A 17500-nucleotide genomic window follows, 5' to 3' on the forward strand; every position below is an offset into this window, starting at 1 on the left:
AACCGGCTTCAGCACAAACGGTTGTTTTCCGCTTGGTCCTAGAGCTCAACCAGTGTCAATTTAATATAGCGTAATATTGTTTTTGGATGGTAAAAAGTGCAGGGGTCAAAACTTGACTTTGGAAAAAGTGGGGGGGACATGTCCCCCCTGTCCCCCCCCCCCCAAAATTACGTCCATGCTCTGCTGTGATGTCATCACAAGCTGCATCCAGAGCTGCTAGCAGGGCCATTTGGGTATGTGGATGCCTGTCATATACCTTCCACCTCCAGGAAGAGAAAAACTCCTCAACTGGAGTTAGAAATGGAGTGTAAGGCGGAAGAAACTCCATAAGCATCCTGTTGTGTGCTGCAAACCACTGCCTGACTACAGCAGAGTGATGGAAGCAAGCATTATCCCAAACCACTACATGCACTGTCCGATTGTCACCAGGACACACACCAATTTTCATTAGTGTGAGATAAGGTTCACCTGAGAAAAGTAATTTATGGAGATTTCCATGGAAACTCCTTAAACACAGGGTTTTCAAAATGGGTGTACAAACTGTTTGACAAGATGTTCAACAGTTTTGAGTGCAATGACACAAGCAATGAAATGAAGACTATTAGTTGTAAGGACAATGACTATTCAGCCGGTACAAGTATAAATAATTATGACATTCTTGATAAAAGCAAGGAGATCGTGATGAATAGCAAGTCAAAAGTGACCATTCTTTAGATATTTGTACTTACTCAACTGCTTCATGTCCAAAGGCATTTGCCTGAATGAACATGAAACCGCCACTAGGTTGTGCCAAAACGACTACATGTTGTGGAGGTTGAACTAACTGTTGTGCAAAGTTTAATTCTGTTGTGAGAAATGCACCAAAGCAACTGTGAAAAACTGTAAGTATCAGGAAATAAGACCTCAAATCCTGCTGTATGAAGCTCAGCTGTGATGTGGCTTAGTGCACCGGTGTTTCTTCAGAATGAATGAACCATCATTTTCATTTAATAACTTTTAAAATTTTGTAAATTCAAATGCTTTAACCCTCCCACTGTCCTAATGGGTGACCCTGCGAGGAAAGTTGACCATTGAGCAGGATTGATGGTTTATCCCTTGAGGTCCACGTGGCAGGGGTGAGGTGGTGCTCACATCTCACCCCTGCCACGTGGACCTCAAGGGATAAACCATCAATCCTGATCCTGCTCAATGGTCAACTTTCCTCGCAGGGTCACCCATAAAGACAGTGGGAGGGTTAAACGTGTGTATGCCTGTGTACGAGTGTGTGCGTGTGTGTGAGCTCTCAAGCACTCTGTTAGAAACTGGTCTTTCATGGTAGTAAACCCCGTATGTCAAGCTCAGACAGGTGTGTTTTATAGGAACTAACATTAGCTCACGGACCACAGCATAGCTCGGCTTGTAAATATTTCCACCCTGATATAATAAAATCTTTTGTCTGCAACAAACTAGTAAAATAAATGACCTGTCATGTCACAAAGTTCAAGCTACAGCTGTAAAAAACAAGTGAAAGCATGATTTATAAATAGGTCCTCATGCGGACAAAAGAGTCGGTTTCCCATTGAATGGGAATAATTAAATAAATAAAACTAAACTGGTCATTATTGTTGTTTCAGGCCCTTTATTTTAAGTCTTATCATTTTTGTTTAAACTTTTCCAGTTTGGTTTGACCTAATGTCTGTCTTATTGTTTTATATCTATGCACCACAATGCATGCAAATGCAAATTTAGTTTTTAAAGTAACAGTGTTTCCCGCTCCTCAACCCTACTGGTTGAACGTGGAATTACAACTGTCATAAACAACCCTGCTGCAGCAGCCTGCTGTGGCTAGCATTAACAATGAGCTGATACTAACATGAGCCAACTAACACTTAAATGAACCACAAAAAGTTCCACACTGCTGGACAAATAATAAGATGACTTACAAGTCCAGAAGTCAGGCCATGATTTAGTAGCCTCCTTTAGCTCCCTCAAACCGTTCACTCTGGTTTTAGCTCTTTGCTTCGCCTCCAAAGACATTACGCTGTTGCTTTTACTTCCAGGACCATGATGCCAACAGAAAAAGCAAATTTCTTCTTTTTCTTTTTTTTTTTTTTTGTTGTGCTTTTTATCGATAATCATCAAACTGAGAATGAGAACCAGTAGCATTACAGCTAACAGTCGTAAATCAGGTAAAGAGCTCCCCCTAGAACACCTCCTCGCTGCACAAAATTATCTAGTGCAGTTTTTGTCAGTAGAGTGGTGTCAAGTTTCTAACCCAATAATCACTGAGATCGATGTTAAAAGCTCTGGCTTTAAATCTAAAAAAATATCTGTTGTTAGTTTAGTAATAAAACAAATGTCTTTAAACACCAGAGATTCAAAATATATTTAAAACATATTCAGTACAGTAGCTTTTCTTTTTGACAAATCTGTTCTAATTATTTTAACAGTTTATTTTGTAAGGTTATTCTAGCACTTTATTTACAGGAGCTAGAGGCAGAGTAAAGCTGAACTAGCTTTGAAGTTTGCTGGGCGGATACAAGTACAGTACACGGTGTGCTCTGACACTTGTGTACGTCCACTGACTGTCGAAAGCTTCCTGCTGGGCACCAGTGTGATCTTTCTGCAAGTTTGCTGGGGCTAATTTTGGGCACCTTTCACCTCACTTATCATCTGCTCAGAGCTTTTGACGACATCTGTCTGCAAGACGTCCTGCTATCAACAGCTGCTGGTTTTCAATCATGGTCCAAAAATAAAAAATAAAAACTGGTAAACTGATTGTAATGTGGCAAATTAATGACAAGTCCTGCTGTTCTGTGTACACGTTCATGTTCTAAATTCTAAATAGGATTAAATTAGCAACCTCCCATTTAATTACTAATCTTGGGTATATCTACAGAATTAAAGGTTGAATATGGAGCAACTTATCTGTTAGCAAATTCCGGTGCTTCTGAGCCCAGAAGATGTCGTTATCCTTCTTAGAAGAGGAGCTACCATAAAAGATCTCAAACCAGAGTGAGTGTGGGCGAAGCCTGTGACAGATGGACCTAAATAAAAAATTCACGTATCGGCAGCGAACCTATGATGACTAATAAAAGCCACCATCGTAACAGAATTCACACATCTGGATAAAACAGCCTTCACGGCTTTAAGCACCTTTAGAGCCATTTTGTTAATTATACGCAACATCAAGATTGTCAGAAGGGATGGGGCTGGTCAGGAGTGGACATGATTATCCTGCCGTGTGAACATGATTAACTGGTTGAATTATCTGTTCAGCATGTCGTCAAACTCTGAAGAAGCCTGTTAACCACACACTGAAATCAGGTGTGTTGAAGCAGAAAAGCCTTTAAAAATTAAAGTTTGCTGGATAGTGGCCCTCAAAGACAGCATTGGACACCATTGCACTATAAAAAACAAGTGGCTTTATGCATATAAGCTGTCATAAGTCAAGGGCGAATTCTGATCATCACATGTAAAAAATCCACTTAACATTTGTCTGACCTTTGACTCCAGCTGGTGGGAGGTAAATGCTGCGTCTGACACTGGATAAGTCTTCATGGCAGCGGCTGGGATGAAGGACACATTGGTTCCTGAAGATGCGTCTGTTAAAAACAGTGAGTTTTAGAGCCTGAATGCTTTGTGAGCAACAACAGTGAGGATGGAGTCACATTTTTTAATGTTCTGGTTAGTCAGTGTTACATCGTCTCAAAGAAAGTCTGCTTGGTGCCAGGGCGTCTACCAATGTTATGAAACCACATTGTTCTGTTTCAGATTGTTGCCATGGAGATAAATGAGCAACATTGGGATGAGATCCCGACTGCATACTGTCCAATGGTACACAGAATCTCCTATTTGTTAATCCTTGCATATCCTTTTGTAAATAATGCAGCAACACACCCATACATTCAATCTCACTAACTGCCTTAATATAATTAAATGTTACACTTTCCTAATCATAGTCTAGGCTTGTATTAGATTAGATTTAGTGTTTGCAGCATATAAATAGAATAATTAGTTTCTGATTATTATGATTTAGCTATATCATAATTATGAGATATATTTTTGTCTGAGTGGCGGGAATTGGCTTCCATAGATATGAGATCCTTAAAAATTGTATGAAAAATTTAAAAACTTTGTAAAGTTACAATAACTTCCAAGGTCCTGTAAAATTGTCAAGACTGACCCCTTTTTAAATGTTGTATCTTGTTTCTATTTAATTGTCTAAAATGTTAATAAAAACATGACAAAAAGTTGCCATGTGCTGTCTGAGTGAAACAGGATAACATGACATCATCTCAAAGGGTCTGTCATGTTGTCTGGACCACCCACAGACAGTTTGTATTACAGAATGTTGCGTGATACTGTACAGAGATGTGTTTGGATGTGATAGCCAACAGGCTTGTTCCTAACGGGGGGGGGGGGGGGGGGGGGGGGGATCTATTTTTTTATATTCTGTGTGCATTTTATGACAACATATCTTCTATTGGGTTTAGAGTAGTGTCAGTTCATTTTAAAACACTATTCTCACCGCAGACATCAATGGATGAAAATACACATACTACACTGATGCCTCTCTGTCTTGTGTAGCTCTTAAAATAGTTTGTTTTGCATTCTCTACCAGAGATAATTATATTACTTTCTTACCAGTAGTTGGGGTTAGGGTTACAAACAGGATTTGGTGGTGATGAATGCATTATCCTACCTTGAGTCACACCAGAGCAGACCATAGGGTTGGTTCCTGCTGGGTTCAGGCCTCCATCAGAGGGTGTGCCGCCGACGGCATACTGAGCAACTCCAGCTGATGCCGCCGCTGAGCTGCAACAATCACAGACGGCTGATTTTAGCAGCCTCTCCCCTGCTTTACTTACACATATCCTGTGACAGAGCTCGTGCTCTTAGAAAGATCAAGACAGCTGTTTGTGGTTCAAGGAAATAGAGAAGAAACACTCCCAACACACCCGTGAAGGATGTGCTCTGGTCTGACCGGTCAGGTGTTAAGGCAATTACAAAAAACAAAAATTTTAACTATTGCTTGAAAGAAAAATGGTGTTTATGGTCACAGCTTATACTTCATAGATTAGCAGTTGAAATATCTTACTGTTCACTTGTGTACAAAGTTCGATTCTGCAGGTGTAGTTTTCCTTTCACATGCTGGTCCCAGTCCTAAAAACACATACACAAACTCAGATTGTCTGATCTAAAACTGGGTTCACACACTAGAAACTAACTGCTTGCCTCTGTTGCAAAACTTATGCAGCTTTTGTGTGACATCATCATTATCCAAGAATAGCATGAGTGTGAATAGCATGACCGTCCACTCCTTTGTTCCCTCCTCTCCATGAGTAATGTCAAGTTGTTGTTATTGTTGTTGTTAGCCTCAAGGGCAACATGCCGATTATCACTTGTAAGTCTCTTTGGACAAAAGCGTCTGCTAAATACATAAACATAAACATCAGCCATGAGTGTTTAAATTCTCAGCTAATGACATCATATGTCCTAAATCATCTTTTATGAAGATATATACAGGTATTCCACAAGGATGTGGTGTTGGACCCATCATTGTTTATCATACATGCCAATAATTTTCTATCTGTGTGTTCTATCTTCACATGTATGCAGATGATACTCTCATTTTTATGCATGGTAACAGTATAGCACAAGTTGCTTCCAAACCAACAAATATCTTGGCTTGTACAGTTCAGATGAGGAACCATACAGCCAAGCAGTCAGGAGGGAGGGGGTGGCCCCGTCAGGGAGTCTGATATTGCTAACAGCTAACAGACTTAGATGTCTAAGTCGATCCAGGTCAATCTTATTGTAATAAGCTGTGAGTCTTTATCCTAGTTTACATGCACATTAGAAAACCGGCCTCTCAAATAAAGTTTGTTCCACTCCGGTACAGTAAGTGGCGACATGCCCCTTTTCACGTCTGCATTCTTCCAGTTAGCTTATAGCAAGTTAGCAACACAAGCAGTAAACAGGCTGGTTGGAGTGAGGCAGACGGACTTGAAACAGGATATGCACAATGACTGAAGGAATGTACAACAACAATGCTGCAGCACAGCTTATTTGGTAAGTACTGTCCTGTTTTATGGTGTTAGGCGTGTTGCTTTGTGACGAAGGTCTTGTCAGAGGACCACTTCCACGGTCTTCTCACTTCCGGAAAGCGAGTGTCCTGGCAGTTTAGTTCAGCTTACCCATTTACACGCAGGATGTCATCAGAATGCTATCGCATGATCTAGGTGCATCAGCTCAACTAGAGCCAGTTTGCCTTCAGCCAGGCTAACATGTTCACTTGCAATTAAAAAACACGACGTGAGACATTTTAAGGCAATACTTTGGTTTTCTGATGTGCATGTAAACGCGCTGAGTGCTGTCAAATGACAGCTTTTAACTGTCTCAATTCTGTTGTGGTTCAGACTTCAAAGTTTGCCAGCCCTCTGAGGGCCCCCTGTGGCCTGCAGTGTTGGGAAAGTTTGTTTAAAAAATGAACTAGTTCAAAGTTCAGTTCATACATTTTAAAACAAACTAGTTTGTTTCTTAGTTCATAATAAAAAAAAATTGAACTAAGTTCACTGTTCCAAAAATGAACTAGTTCATAGTTATTTTTTCTCCTATATATATATAAAATACATTTTATTTAAAAGCTCCTTTCAGAACACCCAAGGTCACTTGACAGAAAATACTTAATAAAATACAATAAAACAATAATAAAATGCACACAAGAAAAAACAAAGAGAGAAACAGTTCAATAAAATCAGAGGTCATGGGCAGATTTACACATATGTGTTTTGAGTTTGGTTTTGAAAAGAGTAACACTGTCGATGTTCCTGATATCTGGGGGAAGTGAGTTCCAGAGACGAGGAGCAGAGTGGATGGAAGCTCTGCTCCCCATGGCAGCGAGACGGGCAGAAGGAACCGCAAGATGGATGGAAGAAGAAGATCTGAGAGAACGGGATGGGGTGTTAATACTTATAAGGTCAGAGATATATGGAGGAGAGAGGTTATGGATTGCTTTGAAGGTATATATATATATATATATATATATATATATATATATATATATAACTTATTAAATAAGTTTACAACAGTTGGCACCCGTTCAGTCCACACTCATACTCAGCTGCAGTTTTTACCCCACAGTATACGTATTCTCAATAACAAGAGGAAAACATTATTTGAACAGCTTTTTTAATGGAAAATTATTAAACAATCTTAGGAACCAGGCTGAGGTAGCAAACTCAAAGTGCAATATTAAAAGTGCAAAACATTAAAAAATGTATAATGTTTCAGTTAAGTCCCTTTTCAGTTTTTCTGAATGAACTTTGACTCCTGCACACAGCATAGACGTAGAAGAGTAGACACCGCACCAACCGCTACTGCTTATGTTTGGCCGCATTTGCGGGTTCTACTTTTTATAAACTCTATGTTTAACGGGATGTTTTAGCTTGGCCTTTGCTCCGGAAAAGCTCTGTGGAGATCTGGAGCTAGAATGGCGAAAGAACACATTCATAAACCCGTTCACGCACGCCAGGATGAACGCACTCACTTTTACGTTTGTCAGGCTAAATAAGAACGAGTTTAGTTTACGTTCATGGAAAAAATGAACACATTCACGAACGATCATTCAATGAATGCATTCAGGCACAACACTGGTGGCCTGGGACTCCAAAACATTTGCCTGCTTTGCCTAACGACACACATTGCTTCTGTGTGTTCATATCAAATTTGATTCGGGAAGTGCATTTGTGAGGTCAGACACTGATGTTGTTAGCCTGGCAAGCCAGACTAAATAAATGTATTATTTAGTCTGGCCACACTCCATTGACGGCTCTTGGTTGTGGGGTGGGATCTACCGTTGTCTTTCAAATGATCTCCGCATGCTACTGGACAATGAATGTGACATACTCTTGTTTCACTCTGTTGCATCATCCCACCCACCAGGCATATAGAGTGCCCTGATTGGCCCACAAAGCGGATAAAGCTCTGTGATTTGTTCACTAAGCAGATAGAGCACTATGATTGGCCCACCATTATGGACCAATCACAGCTCTTTATGTGTTTGAAACCCCTCTAGAGAGCTGTGATTGGCTAGCCAGAGTCCTGGTAGGAGCTGCTGAGGTTCCAATGGAGCATGCCTAGACCAAACTTTGTAAAGCAAGAATTTGGTCTAGTTCACTAGGCTATGATGTTGTCTGTTTTAGTTCGGAAACCCCACCACCCTAGTTTAATTTGGACTCAGCGGTTGGCTTTTCTGGGTTGAGATCAAGAGCCGTGCAGGCCTTTCAAGTTCCACCACACCAAGCTTGCTTATTCATGTATTTATTGAAACATCTGAATTTATCAACTTGGTGGGCTTTCCCAATTCCTTTGGGAATATTATACATAGATCTTGTAGGTAACATTGACTAAATCTTTTAACTTAATGGAGATAAAGGTTTGAAACACGGTAAAATGTCATATCTTATTTGAGGTTCACAAGAGACTAGATGCCAGTAGAATAATAAACCAGCTGAACTATATTTCAATTTCCACTGAGCATTTCACTTACCTTGAGATTATAGACCTTTTTCTCGCAGATACTACACTGGTGAGGCAGCTGAATGGGTGTAGCACCATAATAATCATTGACCTGATGGGCCTGGAGTGTCCTGGTACCTGAAGATAAGGTTTCCTCATTTCCATGAAGCGGCTGGTAGTTTCCAAATCCCTGATTGCCTCTGGAAGCAAAAGCGGATATCCCACCACTACAATTTATCTTGGACTCAGTGGTTGGCTCTTCTGGGTTATAAAGATCTGTTCTGGGCCAAATGGGCTGTCCACTTTTAGTCCACATTGTGGGAGGATTGGTAATCACATCCACATTTCCAGTTTGAGTTACATTAGAAGGGCCTTTCCATTGCTCTTTGTGTGCATTTGAGTTACAAACATTGATTTGCTCGTTAGAAGTAAACCCAGCTGGTTGTCCCGGCATATCCTTCCCATAGAAATCTCTTGGAAACCCAGCGCTGGTTGTGTTATTTGTGTATTGTCCTTCAGCTGATGCCCCTCCAGCTAAGTTGTACTGAAGTCTTCTGTCGGTGTCAGAAGGATACGACTTTCCAACCTGCTGACCATTTGTGCCAGCTCCACAGGGATTATTCAGTCTCACATTCCCGGGGTTTTGGTTGAATCCCCCTCCAGTCAAGGTTCCGATGGCTGAATTTGAGGAGGGGAAACCCATCATCTCAGTGGAAAAGGCACTCTGTGGAGTTCCAACCATAGCTGAAGTCCGTAGCTGATTTAACAGCGGCTGGGACATGTTGACATTGGACAGAAACTGATTGAGAACACCGGCAGCAGCGGCCGCGTTGCTTCCCTGAGCCAGTTTGAGCCGTTGGAGGGTAAGTTGAGCCTGGAGCTGAGCGAGCTGGAGGCTCGCTGGAGTCAAGAGGAGCTGGCTCTGCTGCTGAGGCCCCGTTTGCACGTTGGCAGGTAGCTGGACCCCCACCTGGAGGCCCTTTTTGTCTGCACTGTCCAAAGGTGGTGCAATGATGCTGCAGAAGATAAAAAATGACACTTTATGATTCATTCAAGACTAAACCATTGTTCAGTCCCACCAATACATAAAACAGTGGGTTCTGAGACAAATGAAAGAACAAGTTATATCAGTGTTCTCATTTTAGTAAATACTTGGGTTTACTGACGTTCATCCTATTTCCAAGTCACATCAGCATCACGACAGGACAAACTACCTCACTCACTGGTGCTTTGACCTTGTGTGACTGCCCTGCCTCTTCAGTTTCTGGTGAATGCTTTCACATGCTGTCTAAACTTAGTTCATTCAGACACAGATCACATAAAGTATGCTCTGCACCTCACACGGGCCTGTTTAGGCAGCATGCCGATCTTATGTGTACAACTTGCTGGACACAAAGCTCAGTGAGCTGGAGAGTGTATCAGAAAATGACATCTTGTATGTAAAGTAATTGTTATCTTGTTTGCACAAAAGCTTCTCAAAAGTATTTAAAAAAATGTTATTTATAGAAAAAATATGCAATAGTAATTGGGACAAAATGTGCCACATGCTGCCTGTCATGACAGAATCTCCCGCAGAGATGTTGGTCTTTATGTAACGCTCAGAATATTCTTCCGGCTAGCTTATAGCAACACAGGCAGTAAACAGAGGCTGGCGGGAAAAAAGCAGACAGAATTAAAACAGGACAAGCACAATGGCTGAAGGAATGTACAACAACAACGCAGCAGCATGGCTTATTTGGTGCGTACTGTCCTGTTTTATGGTGTTACGCGTGTTGCTTTGTGACAATGGTCTTGTCAGAATTGTCACTAAGCTAATGTGACACCATTTCTTAGCTCGGTGCCTTTAAAGCTGTCTGAAGTTTAGCTACTTTAGTGTTTTATTGTGAATTGTTTGTTCGGCCATCTTGGATCCTGTTAATCAGTTGTAGATTCAATAAATGTTTCCTTGAAAGAGTCATCAAAATCTGCCGTGAATACTAATCTGATAAACACACACATGGACACACACATAAACAAACCCATTCGTGTAGCAATGAAAGGCCTTTATAGTTTTTAAGCCATAGGATTTTCAACTAATTGGGCATTTTTACTCGTTGTATGGTTGTGGGACCCATTCTCATAGACTTGTCATGGACTTTTTTATGTAATTCTGTAAAACCTCTGATCACACTTTTACCAACCACATAAATGATTTTATCCTAATTTGCAAATTCTTTTTAAACAACGGAGTCCGTGCTTTTCCAGTGATTTGCACGGTCTTAAGTGAACAAGCATGCTGATGGAGGGATACACTTACACCATTCCAGCTAATGACTCAAAGCTATAAATACAGAAGTTCGCCCACGGCCATCCTGATACACACCGTCCCTAATAGACTAATATGGTCTCTTGAGCAGCTGTCACAGAGTGCTAGACACTTCAGACTAATCTTGTGATGACGATAGGGAATATAGGTGTCAAATAAGCATCAACCAGGTGTGGAAGTGACCTGTTTAAAAGAGCAACATTGGATATCTTGTAGATGTGGGTGACACAAAAGAAATGTTTTAAAATGTTGTTCCTCTGAAATTCATTGAATTTATTCTTCTAACTCTTGCTTTTTAAACATGTTCAGTTTAGCAAAGGAATAGAAAATTGTATTTGTACGCTTTTTTAAAAAACTTTTTTTTAAAGGTTTAAAATAAATTCTTCTAAAACTAAATAAAAGATGATCTTCAGCAGGAGCATTGTTATTCTGATGCTATGCAGGGGTGTGTATTGGAAAGTATCTGGCGATATGATATGTATCACAGTACAAGAGAGACAATTCAATATATTGTGATAACAGAAACCAGAAAATATTCACAGTTTTTAAGACTGAATTTCATTGAAGAAGAATAAACACTCAAAGTAAAAAAGATTTTAAAAATCATAAAATTAGAAAAAATAAAAATTAGGATTAAAAAATAAATCAGGCCAGAAACTCCTAAGACACTTAAATATGATAATGTTTGGAGTGTTTTTGAAAGAAAAGAAAGTTAGTTATGGTGTTAATGTGTTATTAATTTTGTGTAAACAGTTTATACATAAATGCCAATTTTTTAAGACCAAACCAACACTAGCCTATTGGAAAAATGACTTAAAATTATTAGTTAAATCTTTGAATTTAGTTAAAAAGAAAAAGGCTGGTTTGTTTATTTCCTTTGTAGAAGATTTTGAGTTAGTAAGTTAATAATCTGTTAATTAGATGACCCCAGCTTTAGATTTTCTTTTTGTATTGTTTTCTTTTTCATATACGTGAAAATGTTGAATATGCATGTAATGATTATCTTTTGAATATATAATGTAAGGTGCATTTTGTTTGTATGTTACCTTTTCTAATTAAAAAAAAACACTTAAAAAAAACCTCCTAAGACACCTTCACTGTTATCGCGAGATCTCGTTCCATCAGAGTGAATGTGGTAAAAACTGCTGCCCCCTAGCAGTTGGAGTTTCAATTGCATCACACAAAAGAAATACAGTAAATGTTTGTATGTACATTCTCTAAAATAATGATACACTGCTTTTTAACATCAATTCAGTATAGTTGGAACTCAATTTTAAAGTTTTAAACTCCATATTTATAGATAATTTAGCCAACAAAATCAAAGGTGCAGCTGCTGCTGTGAGCCAGCGGTGGCGCTAATTCACCACCTTGTAGCTGACAGCTGCTGACAAGAAAAAGGGGAAGTAACATGTTTCGTCTAGTCGTATTCACCAAGTTTCAGCAAGCCTGGCTGCTAGCCTGCCAAGCAGGTTTGTTCTCCAGCATGTGTTACCATGGTGAATGGGAGGGGCTTCAGGACTGCCATGTTTGTGAATCTGGGGAAGTGAAACTGGGATTTTTTTAAAGAGAGCCAGGATTTTGGGATTAGCTTGCTCTGGGAAATACCCCACCCCCCCACCCCCCGGTTAGCATTTCTAGTACGTTTTCTTTAATAGCAAAGCCTCCGAAGAAACAAAGAAAACATTTATCTTATGGAGCTAACAAATAAAAAATGTGTCGGACCACAATAGGAGTCAAACAAGAGTCAACGTCTGGAGTTTTCAGAATCACGAGAGCTCAGAGACATATAAGGATTCAAACTGGATGCAGACCTAACAATCACCCTATTGCCCTTGTAGGTACAACTTTAATATGTTTTGCTTTCCTCGGGTTTGTAGTTATTTCTACATGTTTCTCAGGCGGTAGCGATCACGTCCCGTTCCGTCACCGATCATACACTCACCCTAAGACCCACATAAGCTCTGTTCTAACCAGGCAAACGCTCAGTCATTGATGCTTTATCGCAGGGGTGCCCAATCCTGGTCCTCGAGCGCCGGTATCCAGCATGTTTTAGTTTTAATTCTGCTTCAACACACCTGATTTCAATCAGCCGGTGATTAATAGGCTTCTGCAGAGCCTGATGAGATGCTGCACAGGTGATTCAACCATTTGATCAAGTGTGTTGGAGCAGAAAAACCTCAAAACCTGCTGGATACCGGCCCTCCAGGACCAGGATTGGGCACCCCTGCTTTATCGTCTCTATCAGAGGTCCTGAAATCCTCACACACCATCCAATTCGCAGTGTGCTGCGCACAAACTGGTTTCTCTGGTCCACACTTAATTCAGTGGTTGAATCACCTGTGCAGCGGCTCATCAGGCTCTGCAGAGGCCTATTATTTGCCTACTGACTGAAATCAGGTGTGTTGAAGCAGAGTTAAAACCAAAATGTGCTGGATACCGGCCCTTGAGGCCCGGAATTGAATAGCCTGGCTGTAGAAACTAACAAAGACTGAGGAAAGATTTCAGCAGTTAAGGTGTTAAAAAGACAAACGCACAGCGACGAGGAGAGTTTGTGTTGGATTTACAACAGTTAGCCAAACGGACTCTAGGGGGTGCTAAAAGCAAAGCAAAACTGCAAAGTGTTCCGTTAATTCAGCATTAGTTCAAGTTACAGGGAGGCGAGTGGCGCGGCAGACAAACAGCGGGCACTGCAGACACATTACACGCATCAGAAGCAGCACCACTAGAGCATGAGGACAGTAGCTGCTGCAAATGAGTGATCAGACCCCTTCTTCATAAATTCACAGGACAGTGGGCTCTTTAATCCCCGAGAGAGACGCCCAGGGCCGGAGTGGGACACATTTTCAGCCCTGGAGTTTCAGACCCCAGACCGGCCCACTTAACGAATTATTATTAAAATCATGTTAGAACTTTATATGTATAGTCTACAAAAGCACACTACTCGGTAAAGCCTTGTAATTGTAAAGCAAGAAAGAGTTGAAAGAGTTGAGTTGCTTTACAAGAGTTGCTTTACAATGTAGGTTTATTTGAACATCAGTGCACATCTCCAACATTGTTCTTTACAACACATTCTCTAACAATATAACAATCCACCTTCTGTTCAAACAGTTGTTCTGAGATTTTCAAACCTTTAAAATGAAATGACTCAGCACTCCCTTTCACACTTTTTCCAGTTTCCCTAGACTCACCTGCACACAATTAAAATAATCATCTGTAAAGCTTTAGCAAATTTGATATGGAAAACACATTTTTGTAACCAATTAAAATATTTTCTATGGCAAAATATGCAGGCTTATTTCATTTTACTTTCATTCTAATAGCGATCTGTTGTGGGCTTTGTGCATTTACTAATAAAAATACAACAGGTCACTACTATTATTTGGACATTAAAATTATTATAATGAAACTGATGTTTGCTTGTTTGCACATGAGTTGGCTCACCTTCTATCCCAACAGGAGCAATACCCTCACTGCTGGCTCCTGACTCTTCTTCTGACACTACATTGTGTGAAAATTGTCCCAATTCAGCATTCATTTTCCTTTTTTACACGCTTTCTGATCAATGCTGAATCATCTAGCATTTTAGAACACTTTCATATAGAGCCAGGATAGTTTTCATCATATAAATTTTAATAATATTCAGTTCACTGACTCAATAAGTAATCCTACCTGTACATGTCCGCTCTGGAATTGTGGGTTTCTGCCTGGTGCTTATTAGGCCTACTGGATCTTGTGTTTGACTCTGACAAGACAGTTTGGTGGCATCAGTCACATCATACTGTTAATGATATTACATAACGTTATGTCATGATGCCATATAATTCATTATTGATGCTTAATTAACTTGAATGGTGATTTGCAGCCGGTAAAGTTTAACATCTTGACTTGCCTTACCCGTTTTATCTTCATTTGAAGTTAAAGACCGCGAGCTTGTTTGAGAAAAAAAGGTGCTCATTTTTGCACATTTAGCTGCATCCAGGGCCAGATTAAGACTTCGTTGTACCCTGGGCAACAATATTCAAGGACCCCATCATCACGACCCAAGGATCACCATAATATGGTCACATACAGAATATTTTACTGAAAAATGCAGTAAATATAATGCTTGAATGCCTGATGTCACGTAACCCGCTCAGGGTAACCTTTGACCCACCTTGTGTGGACTGACCAATGAGGAGAGGGTCTTAACTTGAGGCCCTCTCTTCATTGGTCAGTCTGCATGAGACTGACTCTCAACTGACGTTCAGTCATAGACAGCGAAGCGTCTCTGTGCAGCGCAAAAGCCCGGGTGGACAGTTTGTTTAATATAGGGTGACCATATTTCCATTTCCAAACAAGAGGACAGGGGATCTGTGCCTATGTCGTCAAACTATGGCAACGCCACACAAACCACGCTGGGACCCATTTTTTTGTAAGAACTAAATTAATATCAGATTCTGCCAATTAAAGGGCTCTAAAACAATTCATATGTAAATATTTAGCATATTTAATGCAAAATCTCATTTTTCTGCTTTAGTGCTGCAACAAGGTTTTATTAATAATAAATTATTATACCTTTTGTTTTACTACAGCATCGGTAAGCTTCCTGTGCACAGATTATTAAGGATGCTTGTTTCAGCTGTGAGATTAGACGATAGGATCAATGAAAAAATAAGTTGTCACACACTCCATGGAAACTTTCAGAGAATCCACAAATAGTGGCTTTCACATGGTTTTGTTACTTTTTGCAAGTTTAGAAAAGCAGCAGATGAGACAGCATGTCTGATAATTTAGTTTTTCATCTGATAATATTAGAACATGTCAGTAATGTCTGAGGAGCTTTTATAAACACCATATAACTAACACTACTGGAGAGGGTAACAATTACACAGAGGCTTCTGGGGAGCCCAGTTATGGGGGGGGGGGGGGGGGGCATTTTGCCTTGGCCCCCAAAATGTCTTGACACGGCCCTGGGTGTGTGACTGAGTTTTGAAGGTGATCTGAATTGTATCAGATGTGTAAATATGACATGTGTATAACTTATTGTTTTATACTGGTAAAAACGTGTAGTGGAGATAAATCTACCTACATTTTACTTTTCCACACTTAGTTTTGTTTTCTTGTTTTTATTTAACTATTTTCCTGTCCTGTCTGTCTCTCATCTTCCTGCGTCTCCTCTAAACTCTCCAGAAAAAACTGCTGCCTGGATTCTTACTTTTTCACCTCATCAGTTACTTCTGAGCAGATCAAAGGGATCTCCTGACCGCAAAGCGGAGTGCGCCTTTCGATGCGTCAGTGAGGTGAAATCACCGCAGCACAGGCGATGAGCTGCGCAGCAGCAGAGCGCTTCAGGCACAAATAAGACAGAAAATAGAGAATATGTGCGGACATGAACGATCGTGTGCTAATTATAGTTTTTTGGTTGCGCCACTTTGAGAATGGACCGTGCGCTGGAAGCAGCTGCCTGGAGCGCTGCGCAAGAACGCGCTGTGCCGCTCTCTGTGCTCTCTGCTCAGAAGAGTCCATAAATGATGTAATATAGATAGAAAACTTGTTTCCGGCTCCCCTTGATTAAGATATACAGCTCCCCCACAATTCGATCCCTGCTCCTGGATGAAAAGCCGGACATTTTCATCAATACGACCGCGGACCCCCAGTCCGGACGCCCGGACAGAGAGTGAAAAGTGGACATGTCCGGGGAAAACCGGACATACGGTCACCCTAGTTTAATATAATGCGGGAGATTACAGACATGCCTACAGTATTTTGCTCGTGCGCTTGCTGCCCCCTGGGCCAGAGTTCGTGGGCCCTGGTCAATTGCCCAGTTGCCCATATGGTTAATCCGGCCTTGGCTGCATCTGTTTCCAACGCTTTCCTCTTTTTAATTCTTGCCTTTTCCGCGCCACCCTTGCTCTTTCTACTTTCCATCTTTCCGTCAACTGCGTGGTCACGTGGTGCGCACAGGCGCATACGGGGGAAAATAACGAGCTGCAGCCTGCAGGTAGAGCCAGCCAGAGACAGCCGGGAGGAGCGTATGTGATCAGCCCGGCGGCCTCAGTGCCATGACTGAACACCGGCACCAAAAAATAAAAATAAAATGATAAAAAACAAAAACGAGAGCACCGGCCCCATGCGGCCCAAACATCGCGCGGCCCACCGGGAATTCTCCAGACCCTCCCGATTAGCCACTCCGGGCCTGGAGACGCCGACTGCATGAAACAGCAGAAACAGTAAATAAAACTTGCAGGCAGTTGAAAACTGGTGTGTGGTGTTTTCCCATAGCTGTGTTGATGTGTGCGGGCTACTGTAGCTGCAGCACCTACTCTGACCTCCATGGTACTAATGAGTTGAATCTTTTTACACACTGCTGCTTTAAGTGGAATGCAGCCACTGTGCTTTTTTTCTCTTCTGCGAAAATGTTGCATGTCTTATTAAACATATTCATTCAACATTACTTCTCACTTAAAGCGTCTTGTTAGTTTGAATTAAAATGTAGAGTTCAGTTGAGTCACGCCAATCTGGGAAAACTAAGGATCAGACCACAAAACGTCTGATTACAAGATCGCTGCTCCTTTATTTATTAATTTTTTTGTTTGTGTATTTATTTATTTATTTATTTATTTATTTATTGTCTAATTAACATGTTGATCGAGAGGAGCCAGTTGAGGTGCCTCCTGCACATCTCCCTGGTGAGGTTTTTCGGGCACGTCCAAC

The 17500-nt window shown here is 40.9% G+C and overlaps 1 protein-coding gene across 1 annotated transcript in view; it reads right to left on the reverse strand.

Annotated features, from left to right (window-relative positions):
- The window catches only part of rbm20 (RNA binding motif protein 20), a 59836-nt gene that overhangs the window by 13072 nt on the left and 29264 nt on the right, over positions 1 to 17500 (reverse strand). Inside the window, exons 2-5 of the mRNA XM_015967610.3 lie at positions 8534 to 9518; positions 5081 to 5145; positions 4685 to 4797; positions 3484 to 3584 (exon numbers count right to left, since the gene is read on the reverse strand). Coding sequence (XP_015823096.1) covers positions 3484 to 3584; positions 4685 to 4797; positions 5081 to 5145; positions 8534 to 9518 — 1264 coding nt within the window. The remainder of the gene's footprint in view (positions 1 to 3483; positions 3585 to 4684; positions 4798 to 5080; positions 5146 to 8533; positions 9519 to 17500) is intronic.

Source organism: Nothobranchius furzeri, chromosome 4, assembly GCF_043380555.1.
Source record: "Nothobranchius furzeri strain GRZ-AD chromosome 4, NfurGRZ-RIMD1, whole genome shotgun sequence".
NCBI classification, from domain to species: Eukaryota; Metazoa; Chordata; class Actinopteri; order Cyprinodontiformes; family Nothobranchiidae; genus Nothobranchius; species Nothobranchius furzeri.